At 38.8% G+C, this 20,305-nt stretch overlaps 1 protein-coding gene across 1 annotated transcript; it reads right to left on the bottom strand.

Moving 5' to 3' along the window:
• Positions 1-2,457: 2,457 nt before the first annotated feature.
• On the bottom strand, positions 2,458-20,211 carry LOC108674677 (F-box/LRR-repeat protein 7). The gene is made up of 11 exons (XM_018162638.1): positions 20,118-20,211; positions 19,650-19,810; positions 12,523-12,722; positions 11,232-11,388; positions 9,706-9,823; positions 8,914-9,074; positions 7,228-7,333; positions 6,150-6,316; positions 5,242-5,444; positions 4,708-4,923; positions 2,458-4,387 (listed from the first exon to the last, which is right to left on the bottom strand). Exons 1-11 carry the CDS (start codon positions 20,209-20,211, stop codon positions 4,252-4,254), a joined length of 1,719 nt encoding a protein of 572 aa, XP_018018127.1. The 3' UTR covers positions 2,458-4,251.
• Between the last annotated feature and the right edge of the window lie 94 nt (positions 20,212-20,305).

Raw genomic sequence — 20,305 nt, 5'->3', positions numbered from 1 at the left:
ACTAGAGAGCAAGAGAACAATGTACATCAAGACATCAAAGTGAAACCAGCGTGGTCGCGCCAGCACCCCAACCACCATGCCTGCTCACAAAGCTAAACACAACTCGAAGTCTCGAACGTTTTCGTAGCACAAAAAGATGAAAAATAAATGTTGTCAGGAGAAGAATTTATTATAAATCGTTGCTTAAAAATACGCAAAGTTAAATAGAGAAAAGCTTCTAAGATATTTCTAATTTTTATTTTCTTCTGCTTTTACCCTCTTAAATATTTGATACATACTTCACCTCGAAGCGGCAAAAAGCGATTTCTGCAGACATTTCTAGAAAAGATGTATATATTCGCGCTTCACGTTGACATACAATGTGTTGGTCAGGATATAATGTTGCCACTAACTATTACAAAATCCTAATAATAATAATTCTTTTCGTCCGCCAAGAACGATTATCCTAAGTTAGAATTATGAGATTTAAATTTTGAATCGTCATTTTTGCGGACCTCAATGGGGACCTCATCGAAGCATACATGTATACTCATCGTTTATACAAGGTTCCAGAAGGATAACTAGAATTTGAAACAAGAACCAACATCAGGGGCCGCGACCATAAACTAAAAAACTGCGTTGCAACTCATCCACGCGACATTTCTTCTCGCTTCGAGACCTGTTTTTAGATCTCTTGTGTAAAAGTCAAGAAAAATACAAGAATCGGAGACAGGCCACATCAGGCCTATTCTTCAGCGCCGACATCACTATGATATGATATGACGTTGAAATCAACAGTTGACTCAAACACAAAGACCACATTGACAATTTGAGACGAATTTTCGACCAAATCGACAATTATGGGACGAATTTCCATGAATACATTTTATTTTTTTCACACATATGTTTGTCAATTTGAAACTGATCAGAACCAAATTGGAATTGGAGATATTTATTGACATTATGCTCATGACAGAATTTTTTTCCGCTTCGATTTTAATTAACGCCCTAAAAGCTAAGTGTTAGCAGGTTTTTCACGCAGAAAATTTTCAGATTGAATCCGATCAGGACCTAATTAACAACGAAGCTATTTATTCACAATACGCTCTTGTGAGCGTTGTCAGAATTTTAGTTTTTTTACACAATTCGCTGTACTCTACGTTTTAGCTCCCTGTGCACGTCTAAAAACTTAGCGTGTAGCGCACTACTCTAAAACAAAGCGCACAAAAATAATTTTGAAAACGCTCGCAGGAGTGTATTGTGAATAAAAAGCTTCTTATATAATTAAGTCAAGATTGGTTTCAATTTGAAAAATGTATGAGTGGGAAACCGGCTAAAACTTAGCGTTTATTGCGCTAATTAAAATCTAAGCAGACAAAAAATTTCTGTGGATGCTATCATGAGCATAATGTCAGTAAATATATCCATTTTTAATTTGGTCCTGATTTGTCTCGGCTTGACCAAATTATGCATGGAAAACCTGTGGAAATTCATCCCTAAGGTGTCAATGTGGTGACGCAAAGCGCACGTTCTACACACTTGCATCAAGTATAACTCCATCATATGTGAATTGATTCGAATAATGTTATGAATAAAGTTGTTTATAAAACTGTTCTGTTATAAGGGTCGTAAATTTTTATTTTTCATCTTCCCTCATGATTAAAAATAAAAATTCACGTTTCGCTCAAGTATCATATGCATAAAGCGCTGCCAATTCTAAGCCGATATCAACGATATGTAAAACAAGATTCATTAATACAAATACTAACACAACATAATCGTTTGAAATCATGTTGTTCATTCAAACTGAGAAGAATAGGTATAAATTGCACCACGTTCACGGCTGCGCATTTATATAATATGTTTGAATGAGAACTTTTTTGTTCAGAATTTATCGTTATACCAGGGAAAATTGAATGAAACGTTTTTGAGTTCTGTTGGAATGAAAAAAAAAAAGAATCCCACCTCCCCTGGTACCTCTCCTCCGTCCCACCGTCCCAGATATTGTATCGTCGTATAGATATTGTATCGCCGTAGATATATTGTATCGTCGTAGAGGTATTGTATCGTCGTAGAGATATTGTATCGTCGTAGAGATATTGTTTCGTCGTAGAGATATTGTATCGTCGTAGAGGTATTGTATCGTTTATTGTATCGTCGTAGAGATATTGTATTGTCGTAGAGATATTGTATCGTCGTAGAGATATTGTATCGTCGTAGAGATATTGTATCGTCGTAGAGATATTGTATCGTCGTAGAGATATTGTATCGTCGTAGAGATATTGTATTGTCGTAGAGATATTGTATTGTCGTAGATATATTCTATTGTCGTAGAGATATTGTATCGTCGTAGAGATATTGTATCGTCGTAGAGATATTGTATCGTCGTAGAGATATTGTATCGCCACCGTGATGTATGTTGATTCCTTGCTTGAAATGAAAACATGGCTTTTTGACCGACGTGGAAAAATAAAAGAATTTTCAATAAATATCGTCTATTTCCATATTTCTGCGTGAAATTTGATTTTTCTCTCATAAAACATGTAACCAATAATTAACAGGATCAACGAGGACTCCAAGGTTCAATCGAGCAATCACGAACCTCATGAGTAAATTGAAACCGGGAAAATGAAGAAATAAAATGTGTCACACAATAAACATATACATTGATCTCAATCGAGATTTCTTTACTGAAGGAAAACTTGAAGACATTTAGGTGAAATTTTTTGAAGAATCATCATTTATTTTATCTGCTTCTGGGGAAATCAGTATACTTCTTTGTTTTCCTATTTATATTGTCATATAACTTTCAATTCAATCAGCGAATCCACTTCAAATTTATACATGTATTTAAATTGAAGTTCAAACATCTAATTCGAACAGCTAAAAAACTAAAAATTATTTCATATATTGTCGCACCAGAAACCGAAGTCAATACGTTATCAAATACTCAGTAATTTTGATACTAGAAAATTCAGGCATCGAAAAGTAAAAATATAATAATAAACCTCGAAGTTAACACTGGATATTATAGTGTTCACTTGTGCTTTGTATCACAAAAGAACGGATATCTCCATCAAGACGAATACCTGCTACAGGATAACAACCTAATTCCATTCAAGACCGAAGAATTCTGTGAGTACCTACTTGCTGGAAGTTACCGAGACGCATGCGAAAGTATAAGATTTAATTGAATTCATAGTCCTCGGTTATAGTTAGAAGTTGTTGGAAGGATTAAACTTTTTTGGTTCAAGTTTATTCAGTTTCTTACTGGTAAAACTGATACTTTTTCAGTATAGTGCTACAAAAGTTTTTGCTGCTCGTTATTTTTCGCATCATTGTGTTGATTTTATTGAATATGATGCAAGAGTTACCAGTTACACTTCATTTGGGTTCATGAAGGATATTTGAATTGTCTGTAGACGTTAGTTAATATTTATTTAGTCGCGAAAAATATATTTGAACAACCCTTATGAAAAATGTGTAGAAAAACATAGTTCTCTCTTGTTAATACGTCCTTGTATACTTGTAAATATTTGGATATAAAATTACCATACTTGGGATATGTTCGCAACCTTTAGTACGCATTTCGCTTCTACGTGGCATCACACTGACACATCACATCTACATGATAGCGCACCTACAAAGCATCGCGCTAAAACATCGCTCCTATATAAGCTCACCTCTTACAAATGGCATCTCGTTACCGTTTCGCCCAAAACGAAAGGCAATATAATCGTTACTCTGCATGAAGACACGAAAAAACCGAACTCAGGATTAGGCGTCAGGTATTCACGATTTTCCATTGTCTGCTTACGCAACTCGTTGCTTAAACTCTCAAAAAAGTTAAATAATCAAATGTATATTGTTGTTATCAGACTCAATTTTCACTTTGGCTATTGATTTCGCGCTTCTAGAAATAGATTAAATTCACTAGGCAGTATCAGGTCCCCAAATTACCAATATGACCGTGAACAATTTTTCGGTGTATGATAGTAAAGGAAATGTAGTTCATATCATACCTTGTTTAAAGGATACGCTATCTTTTGATATTTTCTCTAAATTTTTGAGGCTTTCAAGATAACTTTCTCGCATTAAATGGGTTTGCAAACCGAACACAATTCACTATTCTTCAATTCATTATTCACGGAAAAATAGACGTCGTATGAATAGCTGAAACTTAAACTGAAAAAGTGTCATACTTTGGAAACCAGCATCTACTTTATGTCTAATTTCGCCATAATCTTCTAAGGAATTATATAAGGAGTTTGTTTAATTAAAGACGAGGTCTTTGTAGTTGTTGAGGAGGTACACGTTGGATATGGTGCAGTTCGTGGAGGTGCGCACCACCGTTAGTCTGTCGGCTCGCTCGAAGTTCGCTTTCACCACCTCGTAGTATTTGCCATCACTAATGGTAAATACGCAATAATGAATCAATTAAATTAAAGTAGAACGATGTGGTCACCACATCAAGTCAGTTTCAATGTGTCACTGGCAGAAAAAAAAAACAAAAGAATGTGTTTTTTGTATCACAGTATCACATTGAGCAGTATTGAAGTGATATTATTCATGAGCATGGGAACCACAACCCTAACAAAATTTAGAGTCGCCCCAGCTTCTAGTAATCCAAATCAGAAGCTGCAGCGTCTGTAAATTTTTACAGGGAAGGGGATCATATATCAATTGGGATCTGATATATTATGTTGACATTGTTGAAGCTGGTCTCACCTGAGCACGAGACACTTGAGTTTGAGACATCGCACTCTGAGAGTGTCGATCGCCTTCTGGCTCTTGTCTGAGAACCTGACGATATCTGGTCCCCAGCTCATCTCGAGGCGCTCCAGGTTGGGGCCGTAGCGAGCGAGAACGTCGGTCAGTTGGTCGACGCTGATCTTGCACTGCATTCTGTTCGCGCAGTCCAGCAACATGCCCATCTTCAAGATCCTTTGAAATTCAAGATACTTTTACACTCAAAATTACTTTAAATATTGAGCACAAATCATCCTTACATGCGCCTGTGGAAGCAAAGCGTTTGGTGCGTCGGTAGTAGTCAAATACCAGTAAAATACTCAGGATAAATATGGTTTCTCTGGGTTAAAGTGAACTAAGACTGGAAGAACAATTTGTATCAATTAAAGCATCGGTTATTCTTGTAATACTCGTTAAAATAATATATATGCTCTGATACACTAATCAACAGCACTCTCAACTTTAAGAAAATGATTAGAATTAGCGTTAATTATTAGGGAGCTTTTAGCTCACCTGATGTTCTTGAGAGCAGGCATGATGTTGGAGAGCAGAGTGTCGGTGACCTGAGGGATGCCGGCGAGGACACAGCCTCGGAGACTAGGACCAACCCTCGCTAGGAACTTGTAGAGTCCTTCTTCCGAGAGGTTGTCGCACATCTCGAAGTCAACGGCAATTAAGCTCTTTAAGTTTCCTCTCTCCATCCAATTCTTCAGCACCTGCATTCATGAAATTACCTTGAATTAAAATAACAACACACTTAAAATTTAAAACAAATTTGCAAAATTTAAAACTATTTATATGAGTCTCAATGCTACATAAGTTGTTTTAATTTACGGTCATCACTCGAGCTACGAATTTAATTTTAAAAATAATCGTTTGTCGAATTAAGCATGAGAAAAGTTTCGAATCATTTTTTAGCTTCCAAAAATGCCAAATATATGCTAAGCATTTTTTCCATGACGTATTTCATTTGAATATATTGATAAAATTCAAATAATAATCTTGGCCGCGAGCTCAACCGCTTTGTAATCCGGCTGATCTACGTGAACAACGGTTCAGTAAACCGTTGATTTACGGACACACTTAATCAGGACTTCTTTGATTAACGTTCATATACCTACGGATTACCTATCAGCCGGATTACCTACGCTCAACCGCTCTGTAATCCGGCTGATCTACGTGAACACCGGTTCAGTAAACCGTTGATTTACGGACACACTTAATCAGGACTTCTTTGATTAACGTTCATACCTACTTAGTGAACCTGAGATTTAGGGTCACATCTGATCAGTAGTGTAAGTCACAATCCAAGCACACCTGGCCGTTATGTAGCTGGTTTACCAACAAACAAAAACATCAGGTCAGTAAAGTCATATTTACGAGCATTATTGCTCAGTAAAGCCCCTGATTTGCTAGCCCACTTGGTCAGTGAATCCGTCGATCTGGCCGGCGCTGAGCCAACGCAGCGCAGGGATACGGCAGAGGAGGTCAATAAGACATTCTTGCGACAGGTCGTTGGCGGTGATGTCCAGCTCCTGGATGGAGGACTTCTCCCACTCTGCCTCCATCACCAGCGAATCCTGGAGGCCTGCAATACATACACTACATTTTTAACTGATATAAAATATATCAGGAAAAATTTGTTTCCTGTCTAGTAAAGATGACTAAAACCTCAGTGGAAGATGATGCAAGCAGTCAGAAGTATTGACATTATAGTTGGGCTAAAGTAGTTCTTTGATGCACGTTTCGTTGAAGACCATCATATTAAAATTTTAATAAAATGTCGCTTTGAAACATTATAGTCTAAGTTTTAAATCCTAACTCAAGTCTAATTTGCCATATTGCGAAAAACAATGGTAAATTGCAGCTAAGAAAACCTTCAGGTATTCAGGCAGAAGTTTATGTGAGAAAATTTTTAATCAGCTTCTTCAGTAGTTATTGTAGCAATCCTGTAATTGGTTGGGCGGGTGATGGCAAATACATTGGAGAAGCCTCTATGGTAGCCTAGTATGTGATTTAATGGGTCACAGTCGCAAGAATTTGCTAAAGTAAGACACGGAGGAAGTTTCTCCGTAGAAATTTATTCAAATCCACAAAGGAATGACGTAAACATAGAGTCTAAGTGTCACTGGATAGGAAAAAACAGAGGAGACTGCAGAATAATGTTATTTAGCGGTATATATAGTCATATTAAAAAAATATGCTGCAAACAAATTGAAACGCCTGTCGAATGTAGTGAGCTATTTAAGTTGGTGCAGACTAGTGATCGTCACCAATGTTATAAGTAAGCGTCAAGAGAAAACTATAGGCTTTCGACTGACATTAATTTAATGAAAACCTTCTGTAGATGGCTTACGCGTACCATTTGCAGAAATCTTTATATATTAAATATAGCTATGAAACATAGAAAATGGTTCGAATAATAAGTGAATCAACACGAGAGACGGTAATAATCAACAATAAAGGTTCAGGTAACGACAGACGCGATGAGCTACTCACTGCACTGGTTCATGAGCAGACACTTGAGCTTCTTGCAGCGGCCGAGTAGAATTTTTAGCGAAGAACCCGTGACTTTGGCGCAGAAATTCACAGCCAGGCACTCGAGCTGCCGCACCGAGAAATTCACGGACTGTCAGTTAACCTTTTACGCACCAGTTATGATCGAGCGAGAACAGTGGCCGTACAATCAAAACTCAATTAGGTTCACGTATTTGGCGATTTCTTTTTCGTGGTTGGTTGTTTTCTTTTGCCTGGACGTGTGTGTTTGTTACTTCCTTGCTGTTATTGTTGGTAGTTCGTCTGGTGGTCTTCTTGTTGTTCTTTTTGTTTCGCTTACGTTACGTTAGTTCTGTGTTCGCTGCTCTGCTCCTATAATTTGTTTGGTTTTTATTTTTTACTTGTCAGATTTGTTTTTGGTCTGGCCATGCGACGATTGGATTGGCGTCGTTTCGTTCTATGCGGGTTTTTATTTACGACATCGTCCCGTCATTGCAATAAATGTCTGGGTACCTGTAGGCTTATAGTGAATCTCAATCCGAATTGATATTATCAGGCTAGGGTTGCTGGTAATTGAATCTCAACACTACACAATGTTTGCTGCTAAAATTGGCATGTTAATTAATTTGATCCATCTAAGATAACATGAAAACTTTTTTCGTTGTGAACTTCAAAGCTTAATTATTTTGTTTACTCCGCAGTGTAAAACATTGCGGAGTCAACAAAATTAACGAAATTTCAGCGCTGTTCTTTGCCAGTGTCTTCATTGTGATGTTAGGGAACGCTTTTAAATATTATAATTTCATCGATAGTTAGGATTGTCATTTTGTTTTTTGAGTGAACTATGAAGTCACCTCGTGTAGACCCGCTATGTACCTCGTCATTATTATGTGATCCACCACAGAGGTTAGTACTTGAATTGTTTATCGTGTTAATCTTTCGTGTTTATGTAGTGGTGGTTTTCTGGTGATATTGAATATTTATATTAGGTTATTATTCATGTGTTATATATTATTTCGTTAGCGTTACGTTAATTCAAGTCTTTAATTTGTATTTATTCTTGCTTTTCAGCGAGGCTCCGAACCTAGGATTCTTAAAAGTTGAAAGTGAAGGGCTATAGATAGACACACGGTTCATAGTTTTTGATATTTGTTTTCATGTATTTGTCGTTCATTTGTTATTATATTTCCTGATTTATCAGTTTTTCTTCATCCTTTAATTGCGATCATTGGCCAAGTGTTTGAGGTTAGAATGCTTATTTATTGAATAGTCCCCAACAGTGAAGATATACGAAATGTTGCAAAACTCCAGCCAAGTTATTCAGAGGTGGAGGAGTGGGGAGTGAGGTCTTGAGGAATGGAGGGTTGAGAGAGGGGAGGGTGGGAAGACATGTGACCGTGCCGAATTGTTTTAGTATGTTGTTTTATTTTTTTAGGTTGTTGCAAAACGAAACGAAACGAGATTGTTAAGTTTTTTCTTAGGACTGCTGTGAATACGGGTTAATTGAACTTTTTTTGTTATGATAAGAGTGTGAACTTTTAATTTTTTGATGCTAGTAAAGATTTTTAGGCAGCGTGTATGACCGATATAAAGGTCGTGACCGGAGGTCACCACGCATTTCAATTTCAATTTAAAGTCCCTCATTATAAGTATGCGTTTGTGTATATCTGGAAAGTTGAGGTTGATCACCTGGATGCAGTTGGAGCTGAAGGCTTCGACGTGCGAGTCGTCGACGAAGTTTATGCCGTACAGGTTGACGACTTTCAGGTTGGGTGTGGCCGACTTTAGTTTGTGGATGTTGATCACTTCGTATATTTCCTCTTCTTCTTCAGAGGCTTTCTCGTATGTGCCTGTCATTCACCGATAGATTATTTTTCTTCGAGCAGTTTAAAGAGCTTACATCGATTTTATGTCATTATTGCTCCATGACACAAATATATTATTAATTACCGTGTTAGCTACCTTATAGGGTAACATGGGGCAGCGAGCCCACTGCGGGTCACGGGCCCATAGCGGGTTTCTCGCTAAGTATGGNTTAGTTGTACCTTTAAACAAAACAAAGAACCACCTCGTATCAATTAAAACTTCATCAAAAATTTAGTTTAAAAAAAGTGGGGGGCGCGCTGCCCCACGTTGCCCTAATAATAAAATGAGTTTTTCGATAATACCTTGTTTCATAATTCACCACAATATGTTACTTGGTTTCAACTAATTAACAAATTTAGATGTAAGTAGTTCACGTACTAATGGAGTAACCACATGGAGATGTTCGTATGGAAAACTATAGTAAAAAAATTTAACTTAGTACTCACTGCAGTGAGTGACAGAGAGCGCATTTTCTCGTCGACGAAAACTTGAGGTCACGGACGGACAGACAGACAAACAGACAAACAGACAAACACATATGGCGAACACAATAGTGCAATTTTTTCATAAATGAGAAAATGCGCTAAAAAGCGCTTAGATAGAATTCACACCCACCGACAATGTGGAGAACTTCCAGGCCGTTAATGAAGTTGTAAATTTTTCTCATGAAGCCCTCCATGAAGATGACCTCTGATAAGCAGATGACCATCGTTCGCAGTTTAGTGGGAAAAGCCTGAGAAAATTAGACAAAATTTAAAGCATTTCATGTTCAAATATTGCGCTTGTGTACCGATTTTTTATGATTTTTTTTTCACAGACAATTTCATTTTCTTCGTAGCCTTTCTTAAGGATAGAATAAGTGTAAATGAGGAGACAGGAAATACGATGCTTTTAATGGCAATCATTGAGTAAAATTAATAAATGACTTGTAAAGATCCTATTTGCATCCACCTCACTCATACTTCGCGTCGAATTCATAAATCTATACCCATTGCACAATAATGCCAGAAAAGAGGAAATTATCGAAAAACGTGCTAAGAAAAATAAATAATGTACAATTTCAATCAAGACGATTCACTGCGTTCTATTTTGCACATATCCTATTTATTGCGTCCTGATAAAGAGGGATATATTTTTTTATAATGCAAAAGAAATAATATCATAAATAAATATAAAAAACTACTGATAAAGTGGGTTTTTGCAAAAATTATAACAGTAGATCGATGATGAGGCTGACAGAATAATTTAAACATTTGTCGTTTATGCAATCAACCAACTGGAAGTTTGGTTTTTGGCAGTTTAGAATGGTTGCCGATTCTTGCACTTTTCGTAACTTGATTCACGAGGTATCCGGCCTTTTGAACCAGATCTTTTCATAATTGACGATTAATTGGAGTTTGATCAAGTGGCATTTAATTAGAATGAAATCCATATTTTACAAGTTTGAATAAACCCTTTGCCATGTAAAATTATTAGGCTCCTACATACTTTTAGTTTCTGCATCAATTTCCAAGACACACATCATAAAAACTGCTGAAAAAAAGTAGGTTTCGGCAAAAATTATAACAGGGTATCAATGATGAGGCTGACAGAATAATTTAAACATTTGTCGTTTATTTCAGCCGAAATTTCTGCACGCCATGTTGTAAATTACCCTAGGTTCAATTAAGATGACACCATGCAATCAACCAACTGGAAGTTTGGCTTTTGGTAGTTTAGAATAAAATAGAAGTGCCGGCACTTAGGAAATAGGCCCATGGCCTGTTGCTAATTCATGTACTTTTCGTGACTTGATTCACAAGGGATCCGGCCTTTTGAACCCGATCTTTTCATCATTGACGATTGATTAAAGTTTAATCAAGTTGCATTTGATTAGAATGAAATCCATATTCTACAAGTTTAAGTAAACACTTGACTTTGGAAAATTATTTGGGTTTTACACACTTTTCGTATCTGCAGCAATTTCCTAGACACACAATGTACCGTATATTTCATTACCATTCCAGAAATCCTTCATGCAAGTTCACTCTACAACGAACCAATTAGTAAATGTCCGTAATAGAAGCGACCTGCATGTCAGTAATAGAAGTGACCTGCATGTCAGTAACAGAAGTGACCTGCATGTCAGTAATAAAAGTAACCTGCATATCGTTGAAGTCGTGCAGCTGCATGGCGGTGGAGAAGTCGAGCAGCATCATGGTCAGGTTGGGGCAGCGGTTAGCCAGTTCGTGCAGCACGGGGTGAGTTATCAGCTCCATGGGGAGCTCGATGTACCGCAGCGCAGCCGCGAAACGGTTACTGAATTGCAGAGAAATTAGTTCAAATTAATTACCTTGACATTACGCAGTTTAGGAGTTAACGAGTAAAAAAAAACTCTGGCAGTGCCTATCAATTTTAATGGAGATACCAAGCAGTGCGGTGTATAAGATAAAATTGTATTTTTTTATGTCAATTCACTGCAACTTAGTGGTAGTAACGTTACGACATGACCAAAATCTTCAAGATTTGTTTAGACTTGTGTCGAAACGTATTAACTAGTTTTCGTAATAAAAAAATATTGATCGACAAGGTTTAAAATTCGTTGTAATGGGTAATTTTAAACATTAAAAATTTATTTATATTTTTAACGAGAAAATATGGAGTGAAACTCATAGTTAAAGGAAGAAATGTATGAGCTATTAGTGTTGAATTTGTGATTTATTTATTATAACAAGAAGCTACGAGCAAAAAATTTTGAGAATCAATCATCCATATATTTGCCATACTTTATGTGCGTTTGTATTTGAAGCCTGACACAGCAAATGCTGTTGGGGCGCGTATACCTCGATACTTATCATGTGATACATGTGTATCATGTGATACATGTGTATCATGTGATACATGTGTATCATGTGATACAATGAGGGAAGTATAAGGCATTACAAAGTGCGAGCGGGGTTAGGACAGGAATTTCAATTTGAATTTTGAATTGTTAAATTAAACTTTAACGACGAGGAATTGTTTTTTCATACTTTGAAACAAGAATTAATTGAATGTTCGCGGATCAATATAAAGAGTGAGTTTGAAGGGGCTTTTAATAATTAGTATAAAATGATTTTATAATTATTATCTGGAATAAAGATAACGAAAATTACGTTATTTGGGATAGCAGGACAACATTGCAGTGATTATCACGAGCAACGCCTGGCCGATCTTCTATCTTACAAAAAATGAGAATAAATTAAACGGTCCAAATTCATAAAATTAGACATATTTGAAGAACCTATGCTCAATCCTGCGTTCAATTAAGGTTTTATAACTCAAATTCGTGTTTTTAGTGGCTATTTTCGTACATACTGTATATGAATATTTTCGACACTGAGTAGCAAAATATAACAAAATGTACGGAAAAGGTGAACTCTATCGTCAATCTGTTATTGGAAAATTAATTACTTGATAAGAGATAGAAGAAGCTCCATGTTATGCACATGAAGGCCTGAAACTTCAGGCCTCAAGGATACCGCGTCCCAGAGCCTAGGGTCCATGGACAAGGTCCTCCACTTCTTGCAGACGCGGGCGTTGCGACACACCTCCTTGTGAGGCACGTACGAGAAGATCTTCATCAGCACCTTGTCCGGCAGCTTGTCAATGCTCTGGGTAAACGAACCAAAGATATTAGATACTCCAAAAAGCTTTTGAAATACAATACATTACCTGCAAATCCACATTGACATTGGCAACACAACATGCCACTGATTGTCGTTATGTATTAATCAATATTCTAGCTACAAAAGACTAATGATCGACCTGTACAACGTACCAGAAACTGAATGGCGCAAAATGTTCCGAAAAATGTTCCAACTATTCCATGATAATATTGTGTGCGTGATCTATCGAAAACAAAACGTGACCCGTCGTTAAATATGCTTTTGCTTTACTGAAGTCAAATCTTGTACGCAATACGCATAGCAACTATATTAATGATATTGTGTAAAAATACTTTGCGATATGTAAAAATACTTAGCGAGGTGCAAGATTTAGATTGGCAAAGGATAACAAAAATGTAAGCATGAGCGAAATACAACCGTAGCGATTAATTGTCCAAATAATTTTATTATTTTGTCTTCTTTAAAATAAACCAACGCAGCGGCGTGACGTCGAGTGACACTAGACTTTTGACACCTGCTTATGACTTGTCTTGTGCGACACTAAGGACTGACTTGTCTGCATGTCATTTATTATGCGCCTCACGGACGTAGACCGCCGTTGTTGTTTGTTATTAAATAATGACTGCTGACTGTCTGCAGATCAAAGAGGAAGTTTTCTCTCACATACAATGACTTTACAATTTTTCGCCAAAAAAAGTATGACTTATTGGTCCGCAGGTCAATAATTGTACGGAAGCATCACACGATTACATTTCATCTTTTGAGTTGAGTTTAAGACTTGATTGGCAGCAGAAACTAACATCGTTTAATTGGTCATTACTATAAAGACTTACTCGTCTGCTGTTCATGTATCATTGGGCAAGAAACGGCTNTTGGTCTTTACTATGAAGTCTTACTTGTCTGCTGTTCATGTATCATTGGGCAAGAAACGGCTGAATAATCTTGATGAGCAAATGAACAGCCAGTACGATAGAATCAGGGGGATGCCATTTCTATGAATAGGCGATTTAACTGCTATGCAGTACGATAGAATGTAATAGGTAGCCGAATGAATTTTCAATGCGACAGAAAAAAGGTTTGTGAGTGAACGGACTGCCAGTACAATAGAATGAGATTGATGGGCGACTGGACTGCATGGACGATAGAATGGGATGGTTGGGTGACTGGACTATCAGGACGATAGAATGAGATGAATGGTTGATTAGACTGCCAGCACTATATGGAATGAGATGGATGGGTGAGTGAACTTCCAGCACGTCGGCTTTATTTATGGACTCGCCATGACTGCGTTTGGACATGAACAGTCCGTTTTAATTCGTGATGAAGATTAATGAATTCTTAAATACTCCGAATCTAATTTTTTTAGATAAATTAGTAGGCAACTGGACATAAAAAGAACGTATAATATTTTTTTTTTCATTTTTCTCTATAATTTTACAGTTTCAAAGTAAAAGTGAGATAATAAGACCAGTACTCTCTTTATATCTATTCTTTGCTGGAGTTAAAAGTCATTACTCATAGCTTGGGAATTGAAAAAAAATGCTCAAACCGCGATGACTTGAATTAACTGTATTGAAAATGAAAGATGCGCAACGTGGAGAAATGTCGAGCAAAGCTCATTCCAAATTACATGATAATAATATTTTCGATTAGCATTTGCTAAGCGTCTACAGAAATTTTCGATTAACATTAAGCGTCCGTTTGCTGCTAGCTACATTATTTGTTAAGTTTGTTATATGACGCCACGTGTTGATGCTCAGAAATAATAAAAAATGCAATGGAAGATTAAAAATTCGGTGTGAATGTTGGAAGATCTGTAGTGAAGATTCTAATTTATGTCTTTACATTCTTTTCATTGCTAATTTATGGCAATAGAAGTATAACAAATAAAAATAGTTTAGTGAACAATGAACCAAAACATAACTATAAATGTCTTGACATTGTTATCATCTTTGTAAGGTAAAAGCAGAAATTGTGGTATAAATCCGCCTAATATTATGTGCAAGCAATCAGAAATTAAATGAAACCCAGAATATAAAGTTTTTCGAACAGTAAAACTTTCAGATTTATCCGAAAGCATGCGGGTGTTAAGGCTACTTCAGCCTATCTACATCCTTCCTTGTCTTAAGTTTTTGTCGTATGCGCCGATGTGCCGCCTTCGTCGTCCGCTGTATCCTTGTCACTGCACTAGAGACAGGAGGACTTTAATTAAATTCGCTGGACTCATGTAGCGGGCTGCTGAACACTGCTTCGAACTGTGTTCTCTGTGATTTTCACAGGATTTGATTGAATGCGTCAACGATATTTTGCTGTTTGAAAAGCATCGCAGGTACTCATGTTTTAGTCACCTTTATTCGTTCCTAGACCGCACGTATTTACATATATACTTAAATTCTTTCTGATCATATAATCACTGTTCGTTCATCGGCTGTTCGTAACGTACATCTTAGGTTACATAGGCCGAGTTTCCTCACGATGATCCACAAATTTTCATATCCCATTTGTTTCTTCAATGGAATGAGTTTTCTCGCTGAAATTTATCTTTCATTTAAAATACTGCGACCGTAATAATAATAATTATAATAGTGGTTCCAGCGTTTATTGAGCCGCAGGCCTGTCGCCGATTTCTAACATCGCAGTACATTCACAGCTTGATGTGGTCTGGAACTTGCATTATCTCATAGCTCCAATTTAGCTTTTGCTTAACCGTCCGGCCTCCTCGCCTTTTCTGACCAGAAACTGGCGCACAGAGCTGGGATTGAACCCGCACCTCTCTGCCTCAATCCTGGTACCCTGAACTGCAACCACTGGGCTACCTTTCCCTATAGGACATATTCTTCTTCAAATATGACGAGCTGAAGCCTGCAATAATTTTTTTCTTTTCAAGCATATTTTGGGTCTGCTAATTACTCGTAGAACTCTGAAAAGTCTTGTTTTAAATTACCTTCCAGTACGTTATTCGATGGCGAAACTTTCGTCTCGCCACGGCCTCACGCGGTCTAGGCCTCAGTTTATTCCCCATTGTCGTCTCTGCCAACAATAATCCATGGTATTCAGAGGAGGCTGTGGGAGGGGCGCTGCCGGTTTACTGCGTTCCTAGCGTACTAAGCTCCCTGTACACTGGATTCCCTGCGCTCTACGTTCCCAGCACACCGACCTCCCAGCATACAAATTCTGAGTACGCTGCTTTCCCAGCACAATACCACCCTACTCATTATTTTCCCAGCAAATGGCGCTTACCACATTCCGACCTCCCAGCGTACATGTTTTTCCTTTCGCTTCCAGCATGCCAATCTCCAAGTACTCTGCGTTTTTAGCCCACTACGCTCCCAGCACACTTAGCTCCCAGTACCGGCAGAATAATGCGTTCCAAGCAAATTTCTGCTCACAGTGCGCTGGGATACACGTAGGTATAATGTGCTTCCAGCACACCGAGTTCCCAGCTCAGTGTTCGGCACAATGCGTTTAAAAATGAGAAAAACACCTGTTGGAAACTATCTTTACCACCATCGTCTTTATATTAACGCACAATATTCTTAGAGCACAGTGAGCTTTTCGCATACCGAGCTCCCAAACCAATACACTTCCAGCACCACGCGATTCATGCATTCCGAGATAGCACGCTGCGTTCCATGCACACTACGCTCTTAGCGCTACACTTTTCCTGTAAACTCCCCAACAAGCATACTTCACTCGCAGCACATTTTGCTCCCAGCACACATCACTCCCAGCACACTTCACTCCCAGCACACTTCACTCCCAGCACACTTCACTCCCAACACACTTCACTCCCAGCTCACTCCACTCCCAGCTCACTCCACTCCCAGCACACTTCACTCCCAGCACACTTCACTCCCAACACACTTCACTCCCAGCACACTTCACTCCCAGCACACTTCACTCCCAGCACACTTCACTCCCAGCACACTTCATTCTTGTTCTGAACGTCCGCCAGATCCACCCCATCTGTCGCCTACCTCTTGCGGTTATTACCGTTACGTGATCAACAAAATTGACCTGAGTATTCATCAACACTCCTAGATCACGAACAAGTCTCTTCTCTTCGATTTCCGAGTTATCAGGTGCTAGGTAGCGGTGCTCAATACCAGCTCTTCCGCTACCTCTGTATCTCAGATCCTCAAACTTGGTCCCGTTGAACTGCATGTTGTTCACTTGGGCCCAGTCATATATTGCAGAGAGGTCTTCTTGCAACCTCTCGCAGTCCCTCCTGTCCGTTATGGTCATTAGTATCCTGATGTCGTCCGCGAATGACGATGCAGTGGCGTGGTTCACAGCCACGTCTATGTCGGCGATGTGAATGAGGAAGAGGATTGGGCCGAGTACCGTTCCCTTTGGTACTCCACTCTTCACCCTAGCCTCGCTCGATCTCGAGCCTCCTACAACGACAGCTTGTAGTCTTTCTGTTAGGAAGCTGTGGATCCATGCCAGCAATGCACCTCCGACTCACAAAAGTCTTAAATTTCTGAAGAGCACTCCATGGTCAACTTTGTCAAACGATTTCGCGAAGTCCAAATACGCCACGTCCACCCCGGCCCTTCCTCCAGCATGGCCAGGATTTGGTGGTGATGCTCCAGTAACTGAGGCAAACAGGAATGATTTCGTCTAATACCGTGTTGCCTTCTGTTAAAAAGGTCGGCGTCTTCCATGTACTGCACCAACCTTCTGGCAACAACCTTCTCAAATACTTTGATTACATGTGATGTTAATGTAACCGGCCTGTAATTTTGGGGTTTGTCTCTTGCACCTTTTTTGTAGATAGGGGTAATTAACCCTAATTTTAGGTCACTTGGAACATTTCCTTCTCTCAATGATGTTTTCCAGAGCAAAGTCAGAGGGACCTTTAGTGCCCCGACGCATTTTTTCAGTAATACTGCAAGGACCCCATATACATATATGTCTGGCCCGGGGGCCGAATACGTAGATAATTCTTGGATACTCCTCTCTAGATCCGGTGTTTCAAACTCAATTTTCATCAGCTCCCGCTCCCCTGTAAGTTCTTGAATGACTCCAATTTCGTTCTCCTGTCTTGAGTATGGGGATTCGCTGAATAATTCTTCAAATTGAGCTCCCAGAAGTTCGCACATGCCCTGGTCGTCTCCAACAATGACATCGTTATTTTTCAGAGGCCCCACTGAGGTTCTGATTTTCGCCTTTGACCGGGCATATTTGTAGAAATATTTGGGATACGCTCGAATGGCAGGCACCGCTTGCGCCTCTGCAATTTGTTGCTCGGCCTCGTGTGAGTCCTGCAACTGTCGTTCAGTTTCCTTAATTTCAAATTGCGCTCCCAGAAGTTCGCACATGCCCTGGTCGTCTCCAACAATGACATCGTTATTTTTCAGAGGCTCCACTGAGGCTCTGATTTTCGCCTTTGACCGGGCATATTTGTAGAAATATTTGGGATACGCTCGAATGGCAGACACCGCTTGCGCCTCTGCAATTTGTTGCTCGGCCTCGTGTGAGTCCTGCAACTGTCGTTCAGTTTCCTTAATTTTAACCTTTAGATGTTCCAGCCTCCGCCCCTCTCTCATCACACTTCACTCCTAGCCCGCTTCACTCCTAACATAATTCACTCCATCACACTCCACTCCCAGCCCGCTTCACTCCTAACATAATTCACTCCCAGCACACTTCACTCTCAGCACACTTCACTCCCAGCTCCTACAGACACAAGCTCCCATGCGGTTCTCCCGGAGCCAAAACGCACGTTTACGTAGCAGGCAAAAAGCAGCAAAGCTGCTCAACCAAAAGGACGACTGAACGAGAGAAATTAGAAGAAGACCAGAAGAAGTGTAGACGATCGGTGCGAGAGATGCCAACACGATTAAAAAACAAGGACAACTCGCAGAATTTGCTCTAACCAGCGCGAAGAAGACTTGGCGATGATTAATGGTGAGAAAAAATGATTAAAGGCTCGTGAAGGACATCATTATTCTGTTAGAAACTTATGAAAGAAAAAGACTTTATCTGCTGTGAATTAAGTTCATATATAGTAACTAAGTGAAGACAAATGCTAGTGGCTGTTTTTTGTATGGGACTTTGTAAATAACATGGGTCTTTGTATAGTAGTAAGTACTTGTTAATGCCACTTGCCATCTTCTAAACGTTATTTTTTTTATATAATAAAACAATTCTTCACTTCTCAATTCTTTTGCTAAATTTCATAAATGACTGATCAAGTGGCATAAAAGCTTGAATAACACTTTCACCTGAATGACAAAAATTTAAATCTTTTTAAAATCCTATTTCTCACCGAACTCTAAGTGACAGTTAGTGATCGATCAAGACCGTGCAAATTCGAACATAAGTAATTGCAAAATTCCTCACTCTTATACCTTCAAGAATTATGAATTAATAAGAATGACTCATTAGGCGTTTTTTAAACAAAAAGACATGTTTATTCTACATCACAAGCGAAAAAAATATTTTTCGCTTGCGATGTAGAATAAAAACTCGCAGCGACGAGCGAAAAACGCCGTGCCACACACACCCGCGGAGCGCGGAATAACGCGCGTCTGGCAGCCAGCCACGCGATGCGCATTAATATTGCCCCATAACAAAATTAACGAAATTTCAGCGCTGTTCTTTGTCACTGTCTTCATTGTGAAGGTATGCGAAATGTTCAAAACTCCAGCCAAGTCCCTCACAATACTTTGTTTCTTAAAATGCCTAGCAAATTACGGACCAGGCTATGAGTCCAGCAGCTATCTCAATCAATCGTCAGTTATGGAAAGATCGGGTTCCAAAGGCCGGATTCCTTGTGAATCAAGTCACGAAAAATTCAAGAACCGGCAACAGGCCATGGGCCTATTTCTTCAGTGCCGACACTATTCTATTCTATTCTATTATAAGTATGTGCTTGTGTATATCTGGAAAGTTGAGGTTCATCACCTGTATGCAATTGGAGCTGAAGGCTTCGACGTGCGAGTCGTCGACGAAGTTTATGCCGTACAGGTTGACGACTTTCAGGTTGGGTGTGGCCGACTTGAGTTTATGGATGTTGATCACCTCGTATATCTCCTCTTCTTCTTCAGAGGCTTTCTCGTAAGTGCCTGTCAGTCACCGATAGATTATTTTTCTTCGAGCAATTTCAAGACCTTTCATCGATTTAATCGATTTTATGTCATTATTGCTCTATATGGCATGAATATATAATTAATTACCGTGTTAGCTACCTAAATATACATAAATGAGTCTTTCGACAATACTTTGTTTCATAATTTACCACAATCTGTTACTTGGTTTAAACTAATTAACAAATTTAGTGGAAGATGGTTCACGTAGCAATGGAGTAACCACCTGGAGATATTCGTTTGGAAAACTATAGTAAAAACTCGCTTAGATAGAATTCACACCCACCGACAATGTGGAGAACTTCCAGGCCGTTGATGAAGTTGTAAATCTTTCTCATGAAGCCCTCCATGAAGATAACCTCAGATAAGCAGATGACCATCGTTCGCAGTTTAGTGGGAAAAGCCTGAGAAAATTGGACAAAATTTAAAGCATTTCATGTTCAAATATTGCGCTTGTGTACCGATTTTTTATGA

Source organism: Hyalella azteca, unplaced genomic scaffold (assembly GCF_000764305.2).
Source record: "Hyalella azteca isolate HAZT.00-mixed unplaced genomic scaffold, Hazt_2.0.2 contig17415, whole genome shotgun sequence".
NCBI classification, from domain to species: Eukaryota; Metazoa; Arthropoda; class Malacostraca; order Amphipoda; family Hyalellidae; genus Hyalella; species Hyalella azteca.
This window is presented reverse-complemented; position numbering and strand designations above follow the sequence as displayed.